General features: G+C 41.6%; 1 protein-coding gene across 1 annotated transcript in view; it reads right to left on the reverse strand.

Moving 5' to 3' along the window:
* CFAP54 (cilia and flagella associated protein 54) overlaps nucleotides 1-12,238 on the reverse strand; it is a 616,124-nt gene that overhangs the window by 329,813 nt on the left and 274,073 nt on the right. Inside the window, exon 31 of the mRNA XM_082253561.1 lies at nucleotides 9,656-9,782. Within this exon, the coding sequence (XP_082109687.1) occupies nucleotides 9,656-9,782 (127 nt within the window). The remainder of the gene's footprint in view (nucleotides 1-9,655; nucleotides 9,783-12,238) is intronic.

A 12,238-nucleotide genomic window follows, 5' to 3' on the forward strand; every position in this document is an offset into this window, starting at 1 on the left:
AGTAAAGTCATGTGTGGTAACCATTACAAGCACAGACCCCATGCCATTTTTCCTAGTGAGGTTAGAAATTCAAAGGCATTTGATTTGTTGCTATAGGTCACCAAGTCAATCTTTTTTTCTTTGACTTTCATAAATTAGAGCAATTATCTATCTTATCTGGAGACCTATTCATGGGATTTACCCCCTTTGTCTCCTGAGAGGTCAAAAAGAGAAATATTTTTATCTGAGTTTCTTCTAAACTGTAAATCATTCAGCTTTTTCCCAAGTCTCATTTTGACCCTTCATGAAATCAGAATCTAGAATTTGGCTTTAGTCTGCTACTATTTCACTGAATAAAAATAGAATTACATTACAAATTAATACCCTGCAATACTCATGCAGGTAGAAACAAAATCAATAAGCAGGTGGTTGTCAACATTTCACTCTCTTTGTACAAGTGTGAGATGACAGTTTATTGATTCAAATCTATTTTGCTACTTCAATTTAGAAATCAATTTCACAAAGTGAAAGCAAGGCCCATAACCATATGAAACTTTTTTCTATATAAGTGCATATGAAGTAAAGAATTCTGTATTGTACATTAATAATCATTTAATGTTATCAATTACTTACAGAATGCTCCACATTGTCATATTAATAAACAGAAAATAGTACATTCATTTCTTTGCTTACTGCATTTAAAGGTTACTTGCCCTACAAAAACTGTGCTGTTTGGACAGTATTGAACATTTCAGATGTGGTTTAATAACACAAAAGGAGTTTAGATACTACTTCCTCAACAAAAGCCATAAACCATTCAGCATACAAAATATAAAATTATTGTGTAAAGCCTCTGAACCCACATAATACCACAGCTCTGCAGTGTTGAAGGGTGCTGTTAACATGTGCCTCTCCATCAGCCCTTTATGCTGCACTATCTGACTTGCTAACAACTCCAGAACACAGATAGCCCAATAGTGTCCCACAGATAGAAATCCTAGGTTTTCCAGACTTTTCAAGAGCATGAACATACCTTACCACCTTAGTAAAGCATCTTAGTGCGTGCAGCAGAATCCCTACACTGGATCCTAAAACTGGCCAAAGACCGTAGTTTTTTCTTTTATTCCTTTGGCCAGCGGGCTGGAAGCAAGGTAGATGCAGAAGTCAAGGACAAAAGAGGTAAATGGAGGAAACTCCCTGACAGGACAATGTATTCTAACAAATTTTTCACAATTTTCAAACATACAACTTCTGTCAAGCAGAAACGGCCAAAAACTGATCTAAATGTAACCAGTCCCTGCGGATCCAGCCACATTTCAATCAGTGTATGGCCAGCATAAGGCCTACATCAATTATCAGGTCACTAACAAAAATTACCTTGGTGGAGCTTTTTTCTAGAAACTAAAACAGTTGATTTTCATCTTGGTAGAATTGAAGGTCTAACACAATCAAGTCGACACTGACAAGACAACACTAAAATCACAGTTTAGCATACTTCATAATGGTCAGGAAGACAAAGCCTTCTAATCATACAAAGCATACATTTAAAGTAACTAAGAACATAACGGAGCTAGAGCTACTGCTAGAGTTAGGAACTTGAGCACTCTTCACTCCCTGACATACTGTATCAGTGCAAAGTTTAAAAACAGACTGCATCCAGCCCCCCCCCCCTTTCCCCCAGTGTATCTTTTGCATATGTTAGCCTGATACTACCCCAAGGAGGTCTACTTACCTCTCCCTACCTAATACCTAAAGTTTACTGTAAGAGTCTCTAATGTTGTATGTGTCATTGCTCCCATGTTCCCTTTCCTTCACGAATATCTTATGTTGTTGGCTGCATCTTGAACCTACTTTGTGAAATTTGTCCTTCTGTAACTCTGTTTATATTTTGTCTTAATAAATTTATTTCGACAAGAAAAACAGACTGCATTCATAAAACCAAAACCCAGAACTGAAAAACCTCCAAGAGATATAACAATAAGATATAATTATTATAAAACTAATGTTACTATCTTGGACATTTGGAATCCTTGGAATATAGTGCTCCTGGATACTACCATTTGTATCCTTCTACACTTAGTGGATTACTTTTGTGGGGACAGCCCAAAATGTGGGATTTTCTTTTACGTTCACTTTGAATGATAATGGTAAACAGGGCAAATAGAGAGGGTGAATCTAATAGGGGAACCGACAGCAATACAAACCTAAAAGGTGTTCTTTTTTTTTCTTTTTTTAAACAGTTTTATTGAAAATTGTAAGTGCAAAACAAATAAAAATGTCAGTAGAACAGAGTAAGTACAAAGTACATGCTCAATATAAGATCTAACAGAGGACAACTAACCAGCATAAGAAATGTAAAAATGCAATAGGGACCCGATATAGGTGGGTATCATCCATGGGATCGTAAAACATCTGTAAAGGAGGGGAACATCAACAGTATAACCAGTATAACCCTACTCGCAGGGGGAGACCAAACCCATACCCCCCATAATGCGGGAAGAGGAAGTTCCAACAACATATCTAGACGGTAGACAGTAATTGAGGAAGAAAGGGCTTTGTAGAGCGGGGGGACCTCTAATGGAGAGAATCAGAATGCAGAACACAACAGTGCTGGGGGGAGGCATTCCCTCATTAACACTGACTGTGTTAATGAGGGAAATTAGTGATTTTTTAATTATCTATGGGCTGCTTAACTGGGACTGCATAACAAGCCTTTTTTCATAAGCTAAGCAGTAAATTATTATAGTTAAAACAGAGTTGAACAAACTTTTGTTGGTCCACAAATAATCTACAATAATCAACAATCTTTTGACAGTGTCATAATTAAATATGGATTATTATGTAAATCTCACATATGTGGAAACTTAAGATACAATTTCTTATTTTTAAAGAACAAGAATGTCCTATGTGTAAAATGTATACAGATTATATCAGGAGTTAAATTGTAATAATTGTAAAAAGGCAATATAATGTATAATGACCCTTTTACATGTTCTTTCCTACTAACTAGCACTGACTACCAAATGGCCTAAAAAATAAGTTAGTATTGTTTTTTTCCCTGCCTGCACATACAAAAATAAACGTACTCTACCCAGAGGAGAACCTACATAGAAACATGTTTTGTTTGTCAGGGGTTTTCGTCTTTTGTTTTGATATATTGGAAACAGAAAATGCACTTTGGTATTTGAGCATTTGTTGAAGTTTTTTTTTTTTATTGCAAAGATTAAACCACACTCACAGGGCTTATACATGATAGAGTTGTGAAAGTTTTCAATGTACCTATCCATCTGTCTAAGCAAGAAACAGAATCTGAAGCTATTATCTTGGAAGAACCACATACTACATGACAATATATATAGTGATGGCCTCTGAAATATTACTAGCCCAAAAGATTTACTAGGACAAGAATGAAAGTGCATTCTCAAAAAAAAAAATGTGTGAAATGCGCTCTGAGTTTTTTTTTTTTTCTGCTATTCGTAAAGATTATTGCTTTAAAGAGCAAGTAGAAGACAGAGTGTCAGAGACTGTTTAATATATTGCCAAGCTGTCAGGAGAGAGGTGACTTCAAGAAGGCATTTTCTATATATAAACTATTTTATCATACTTATTTTATTAAACCTTTTCTCCACTTTAACATGCAGAGTATCTAACAAAAGTGACAGTTGTAGAACTTGGGACAAACCATGTAACACTGACTGTACATAAAATAATCCGCTTTTATTTATAAGGTTTACATTTTTTTCCCCCATAAAGAATCTGTTGCTGTAACACCTAAAACCTATTAGAAAGAGTTATGCCTAAAATTGATTGTAAAGGCAACATTTTTCCTAAAATAAATAATAATAATAAGGTTTATACTTTCCTGCTCTGTTCAGGGATTTTGCACAGAGCGGCTCCTTACCTCCTTTTTTGGGATTCCTTGCCGCCGCTCTCTTCTCCACTCCCAAGTTGGGCTGTGTTCGTCCATAGACACACACAGCGCTGCTCAGCCCCACCCCTGCTCCCTCCTCACTGGATTTGATTGACAGCAGCAGGAGCCAACAACTCGTGCTGCTCTCAATCTGTCATGTGAGACTAGGAATAGAGACCAGAGCTGCTGCAGATGGGCACAGTGCTGGATCAAGAACTAGATCCAGAAAGGTAAATATTTAGGGAGATGAGTTGGGGGGGGGGGGGGAACAGCTAGTGGAAGGAAGGTCTTTTACCTTAATATAGGTAATGCATTAGAGTAAAAAACTTTGTGACTTTAGAATGACTTATTCAGTCCTCAGGGGACAATTCTACTTCATGATTTCGCTGCAGAATGAAGTGTAATCTCCCTGGTAAAGGAAGTGGAAATATAATAACTCTACTGAGGGGATCAACGGGTAATAAAACTGTGCTACATGAGAAACCAAAAAACAAATAAGCCTATATTAAAGCTAATAACAAAATGCATGATGTAATTTTTTTAATTTGCTCATAGATCAACTAATATCTAATATCAACTAATATCCCTCCACACTACCACTACAAATTAGGCTTTTTGATACCAACAGTCATTTTCCAGTGCAAGTTATATAATTGTGGTTTTATGATCATGTCATTTTGAAATGAGTTTCTACTTTGCTTTTTTCCCCCATACAAGTCACTGTGAATGCATGGTAATAGTATGGTAAACCCGTGAAAAAGGCATGTCACATGCCTTTGGTAAATGCATGGTAAATGCAATTTAAAAGCCGGCACTAGACATCATAAAAACAAAAGACAAAGTCACATTTAGATCAGTGTTGCCAACCGCCCGTAGATTTACGGACAGCCCGTAAAATCAGGGCACTTTTCTCCTGCCCGTAAATGCCCGTAGCAGGAGAAAAGTGCCCGTAAATCTACGGTGGCGGCGGCAAGGTTAGAACTGCGCGTGCGCGGCGCGCAGTTCCGGACTCGGAGATCCCCGAAGCGAGCCGAGTTCTCTTCTCTCGCAGATGGAGACCGTGTGACGTCAGCGGCAGCTTCCCCCCTCCCTCTTTCGCACACCCAGCGCTGCTGCGCGTCTCGGCCAATCACAGCCTCCCTGTCCTGACTCTCCGCACACTGACACATGCCCAATGGACGGATCAGATGATCGTCGGACGAGACTAGTGCAACGGCCCGCCTGCGCCCGCCCCTGCCTCCGCCCCCGCCGTCATTTAAGTTTTCCCGCCGGGCCGGCCGCCAGGCGCCGGCTAGGGAGTGGGACAGTGTGGAGTCTGATAAACTGTGCCTGGCCCTGTGGGGTACAAGAAAATGCAGCTGGAGTCTGGATGGATGCGGATGGTGGTGGAGTGGACAGAGCAGCAGACTGACAGAAGAGGCAGCCACCCGCAGAGCACACAGAAGAGAAGAGGACTGGTGAGTGGGGCTCCGAGCCTCTGACAGCTAGCAGAGCAGACTGGAGTAGAGAGATGAGTCAGGGGGCAGAGGACATCAGTGTCCTGCTCCTGTGCCCCCTTCACCTCTCCACAGGCAGTGTCACAGCTTCACTCTGCAGTAATGTCACTGATATGGCTATGGAGAGGTGAAAGGGACTTAGGAGGAGGACACTGATGTGCTAATATGAAGGGGGACATAGGAAGAAATTACTGTGAGGGGTGAGGATGGCACTTCCATGTCCGCAGTCTCTGACCACCTCCTGTCCCATGTCCACAGTCTCTGACCACCCCCGTCCCATGTCCGCAGTCTCTGACCACCCCCCTGTCCCATGTCCGCAGTCTCTGACCACCCCCCTGTCCCATGTCCGCAGTCTCTGACCACCTCCTGTTCCATGTCCGCAGTCTCTGACCACCTCCTGTCCCATGTCCACAGTCTCTGACCACCCCCCTGTACCATGTCCGCAGTCTCTGACCACCCCCCTGTACCATGTCCGCAGTCTCTGACCACCCCCCTGTACCATGTCCGCAGTCTCTGACCACCCCCCTGTACCATGTCCGCAGTCTCTGACCACCCCCCCTGTTCCATGTCCGCAGTCTCTGACCACCTCCTGTTCCATGTCCGCAGTCTCTGACCACCCCCCTGTACCATGTCCGCAGTCTCTGACCACCTCCTGTGCCATGTCCGCAGTCTCTGACCACCTCCTGTTCCATGTCCGCAGTCTCTGACCACCTCCTGTTCCATGTCCGCAGTCTCTGACCACCTCCTGTCCCATGTCCGCAGTCTCTGACCACCCCCCTGTACCATGTCCGCAGTCTCTGACCACCCCCCTGTACCATGTCCGCAGTCTCTGACCACCCCTCTGTACCATGTCCGCAGTCTCTGACCACCCCCCTGTACCATGTCCGCAGTCTCTGACCACCCCTCTGTACCATGTCCGCAGTCTCTGACCACCTCCTGTTCAATGTCCACAGTCTCTAACCATCTCTTTTCTTTTATCGTGTCTGCAGTCGAGTCTGGAGAGGAGTCAAGAGTGAGAGCGCCGAAGGGATGGGGGTCACGGGAGAATCTAGTTGTGTTGGGCCCCGGCCTGCGGAGTGGAGACCAGAGCCGTCTGACTGAGCCCTGCACAGTGCACCTGAGGGGAGGTCAGTGACAGCACCGCCAGACCAGTCTGATGGGGGGGGGTCACTGATGTAAGGGGGAGAGAATACAATAATGTAAGTGGGCACTGACTTTTGTTTAACTTAAACTCATTGCTAATAGCACTATCTACATGTTTATAGTTTAATTATTCATATTTGCATGGTTTAGCGCTGAAAACGGCTATTTTATGTACATTTTTGCAGTGCCAGTAAAAAATTGGAGCCGTCCGTAAATTTTGGACGTTCTGCCAGTAAATTTCACTCCGGGGGGTTGGCAACACTGATTTAGATGTATGCAAGTATCTTAATATTTAGGCTTAAAAAGAAACAGGCATGGTTTGATGTATGCATGACTAGAAAAACCTGGAAGCTGATTGAATTGTTTGCACCAGATTTTGCACTCCACAGTTTTAGTAAATCAACCCCACTATGATCTGTAACATATTGTACTTTGCTTGGAAATTCCATGAATGCCTTTTGTTTCAAGTATAGCTGAGGTATTGCCACACTGAAGCACAAATCTCTTTACACAAACCAGTGTTGCAGAGAAAGAGAGAAGGAGATTCTGGCCAGTCCTGTATTGGGTGCTGATTACTTGGTGCACTGAGAATAAGTAGAGTAACTATTGGCCTGCACAATCATATTTAGACACCCTACACAACTGCTAAACCATGAAAGTGGAGGTAAAACTATGAAATTGGAAGTTGATTGTACAACATCAATCTGACTGCATACGTATCTATTTCTACTGCTTTTGTTGAACTTTAAAGCCTTTTTGTAGTCTTTTAAATAAAAGTATGATGATCAATGTTAGCCCAACTAACACCCAAAAGGGTATGTTTGCTGAAATCGCTGAATTTGAAATAGTTAAATTCCTTTGCTGAATTGACTAAAATTGAAAATAAAATCTGGTGCAGCTATGCCTAGTAACCAATCAGCTTCTGGGTTTTATTGTCAAAGCTTAACTGAACAAACTGAAGTTAGAAGCAAATTGATTACTAGGCACAGCTGCACCAAATTCTGTATGCACCAGTTTTAGGCCCCTTTCACACTGACAGACAGATAGGGATCCGTTCCCCATTCATCCAGGGGACTGAAGCAGATGACAGTCAGATGGAAACAGGCAGGCGGTCCGTTTCCATTTGACAGCCCCATAGAGAACAGCGGGCTGTGTCCGTGTCCGCTCTGCATTAGCGGAGCGGACATGGACCTGTCATCCGCCTTCTCAGTGGGGATCATCAGAGAGATCCCCTGCTTAATGGGTGGATCCACTGATGGACTCCGCCAGTGTGAAAGGGGCCTTAGTAAATCTACCTCAATGTGTGCAATGACTCTCATAAATCTGAGCAGTGACGGCTTTGTGGCCACTTTTATCAAAAGTAGCTGAAGGCCCAATGTATCCGGCTATCAACATGCCCACTTTATTCCAAGGTGCTAGGGGAAGAGGAAGATGCCACAACACAGTATCGTTCTTTAGCTGCCAATTCCTTCTTCCACCTCCTCAATTGCCAGCACACTGAGGTACAGCATTATATAAAAATGAATTTTACCCAGTGTATAAACATTTCATATGCAGCGTCCAGATTTAGGCCTGAACAATATAATTATTTACAGTTTTTAGTGGTTGCCTAAAGTTCTGCTTTAAGGGCCGGTTCACATTACTGCGAGTGCGGCGATCGCATGTAATTCGGAGCGCACAGCTCCTTCATTACATGCGATCGGATGCGCGGATGCGAATTCAGCCATACACTTTGTATGGCTGAATTCGCACTGTATCCGCACCAAACACGTACATGACCCTTTTTTCCAGCCGCATCAGGATCGGATTGCATAGTGGTTCACACTTGTGCGATTCGATCCTGTGCGAACTGTCAGATCGCACTGCGATATGCGATCAAACTGGGGGTGTCGTTAACATTTAATTGACACCCCCTGCGTATCACATATGGCAGTGTGAACTGCCAGATGTTTGTTTGCGATGCGGGAACAGGCTGCGAATTCCCAGCCTTCCCGCATCGCACAAGTGTGAACCGGGACTGAATTACTGTGTCTGCAGATAACTTTTGGCACTGGGAATCAGCGATGAGTGGTCACCTGACGTTTCTGCTGTTAACTACCTGATGTCATACTGATGTATACAATTACAGGGCTGTGTTTGATAGAAATATGCAACTAAAAAGCAACATGTGTGATCAGCAGTTAGCAGGGGACCAACCTTTATAACTTAAAAGGCCTTTCAGAATTGGACTCTAAAGCTGTTCATACATTATTCAATTTTTCAATTCAATTTCCTTTAGATTTACCTTCAACTATGTAGTGCAATGGCCTGCCTGATTGCATATAAATTGAAAGTGTTTAGGATTGACCTCATATTATATGGGTTTGTTAAATCTAAAGGAAGATTGTACAAAAAAAAATTGTAAAATGTATGGCCAGCCTTAGCAGTATACCTGGGCCAGGAAAAAAGAGGAAATGTCCCCATTGGGGGAGAGGGACAACAATAAAAACCCAACAGAGTATGTAACCTTTTCCCACAAAAAAAATTTTGGCTGGAGTTCCACTACAAGCCTTTCCTATCTGATGTTGTAATGCACTCTCAGATAAGCATATCTTTTATCTGTCTTGCAGAAGGAAGTGTCCTTTGTAAGATGGTGGATGGGAGGAGGAGCCAATTAGGTCAGAAATACCACCATTATAGTGTTCAACAACAGTTCAAAGAGAGGACAAAGGCGAACTACTAGAAGGTAGTTTGAAATATTACTATGTCTGATGTCTGAAAACGTCATCCTCTTTAAATTGTAATTTTACTTTTGCTGAAAAAATAATCCCCTCTGGACGATTTTCTTTTTACATTGCAAGGATTTTGAAATCAAGTATGTTATAGAATTCTACCCTTTTCTGTTGTCAAGAAATTGCTGTTTGTTTCATTGTGTGTGTAGATAGATAGATAGATAGATAGATAGATAGATAGATAGATAGATAGATAGATAGATAGATAGATAGATAGATAGACTTCTGGACTGAATTCAGTTTTTCCCCACTACCAAGTCCAGAATTAATGACTTGTCTAGTACAAAGGAGAAACCAGATTTTCTTCATGCATTTTACTTATATCAGGATCTACACAGAAAGATGCAAAACATTACCTTTTCAAATAGTCAAGGACAGTTGTAGACCACTCCAGTACTTTCTGATGTTTTTCCTCTGATAAAACTCGCTGCAACAACTGAACAAAAAATTCCAGGAAACGAGACTTTTTCCTAAATTTCATGACTATATCAAAAGAGTCAAGATAAGATTGTTATTAGTCTATCTTACAGAAAAATGTACCAACTGTACCAAAAGAATTACTATTTGTAAACAGTCTGAAAGGGCCACAAAACACTTCCCCATCTTTTTTGGTTGGAAATCTGATATGCAACTAATTTGACTATCCACGGTTGAGGCTAAATCTCACAGATGAGTGGCCCCATGGCAGATGCCCAAACTCATATTATCCAAAAACAATAAAGCGTTTTTTACTCCCCCCACCCCCCCCCAAAAAAAAATCCTGTTCCCTTAAAGCATTTGTATACAGCACATTGCTTGTGCTGTGTAATTTGGCCCCCTGTATCACCTAAAAAACCTGGCTGATCCTGACAGTTTCTACCCTCCCCTCTGTACTCTGACCACAGTGTGTCATGGCTGCTGAGTCCTGACACCGTGCTCAGTTTACTGCATCCGTTATCCGAAGCTCTCTGTCCTCCTTTGTTCTCCTCTCCCCCTCCCCTCCCTGCCTGTCTTCTCCTGTGTCAAGTTCCCACTCCCTCCCCTCCTCTTGCTGTTAAAACTTTTAATGTCCTCTAAAACTCTCTCTGTACCCTGATTACAAGTGCTCCTGTCTCTGTGTTTTATAAAAAAAAATGCAGCCTTTACCATATTTCAGAGCGGCTCCTGGCAATCACGTGACTGGCCGGCTACCCCAATTAAGTTTTTATGTATTATTGTCATGAAACATTGAAACCCAGTGGCTTTATATTTGTTTATGGTTTTTACACAGATCAACAGTAATATACTGTTTATTGTCAAAGTGGAAACAGATCTTTGATTTAAGTTAACCACTTGCCTATCACTCATGTTGCTGCTACTGCAGCAGAGTGGCTCGGCTGGATCTGGCGACGTACCTCCCTCTCTGTTTAGACACAGCGGGAGTCGGGTCAGGGGAGGAGAGGCGGTAATCGCTGCCTCTCTTCCCCGATCGTCGGGGAAAGACTGAGGAAATCTGCCCAGATCTCCTCTGTGACAGGCAGGGACAGATCACAGGATCCAGCATAGCTGTACCTGCGATCTGTGTCTGTGTCACACAACCCCCTCCCCCCACACACGTCAGTAAGCATGAGGCATACATTTAACCCCTTGATCACCAACAGTGTTAACCCCTTCCCTGCCAGTGTCATTATTACAGTAACAGTGCATATTTGTAGTAATGTCACTGGTCCCCCCAAAAGTGTCAAAAATGTCAGTTAGGGGTCCGATCTGTCTGCCGCAATGTCGCAGTCCGCAAAAAAATCGCAGATCGACGCCATTACTAGTAAAAAATAAATAAACAATAAAAATGACAAATCTTTCCCGTAGTTAGTAAACGTGATAACTTTTGCGCAAACCAATTAAAATACGCTTATTGTGATTTTTATTACCAAAAATATGTAGCAGAAAACAAATTGGCCTAAAATGTTAAAAAAATTAGATTTGTAAATTTTTTGGGGGGAATGTTATATATCAGAATGTGAAAAATATTGTTTTTTTTTTCCAAAATTGTCGCTCTTTTTTTCAAAAATTAAAAATCGCACAGGTGATCAAATACCACCAAAAGAAAGCTCTATTTGTGGGGAAAAAAAGGACATAAATTTAATTTGGGTACATCATCGCACGACCGCGCAATTGTCCGTTAAAAGTAACGCAGTGCCGAATCGCAAAATATGGCCTGGTCAGAAATGGGGTAAAATCTTCCGGTCTTAAAGTGGTTAAAATACGTTCATTGAGAAATTTTTTGTCAAAGACATGTAGCTAAATACATTTTGGCCTAAATATATGACAAAAATTGAATATATTGGATATTTTTTAACTGTCAAAGTAGAAAATGTAATTTTTCGCAAACTTTTTTATTAAATCGCAAAAAATGAAAAGCGCAGAGGTGATCGAATACCACCAAAAGAAAGCTCTGTTTGTGGGAAAAAAAGGATGTAAATTTTGTTTGGGTACAGCGTTGCATGACAGCGCATCGTCAGTTAAATTCACGCAGTGCCAAGTTGCAAAAAGTGGCCTGGACGTTAAGCAGGAAAATCCTCCGGTCTTAAAGTGGTTAAATACAGTGAAAAAACACAAAATAGCTGACTGTGTAAATACACACCACCTTCAAGTTGATATTTAATACCTTGACTTTTGGTAGTAATTACTGCCTTGAGTCTGTATGGATACATCTCTATTAGCTGTGCAAATCTGTAAAAGCACTGTCTGATATTTACCCCCATTCCTTTATGAAAAATTGCTCCAACTCTGTCAGGTTGCATGGACATTATGAGTCAAAATCTCTGTTGGATCAAGATCTAAGACATTACCATTGTTGTTTGTTAGCTGGTTTTGTGCAGTTTTCCCTAATGCTTGGGGTCATTAGTAGAACTGTTTTACAGGCTTTTTTTTTTAACAGCAACAGTTTGCATAGCATTCCACAATATAAAAGGAGACAACAC

Source organism: Pelophylax lessonae, assembly GCF_965119305.1.
Source record: "Pelophylax lessonae genome assembly, chromosome: 4".
In the NCBI taxonomy this organism is placed as follows: domain Eukaryota; kingdom Metazoa; phylum Chordata; class Amphibia; order Anura; family Ranidae; genus Pelophylax; species Pelophylax lessonae.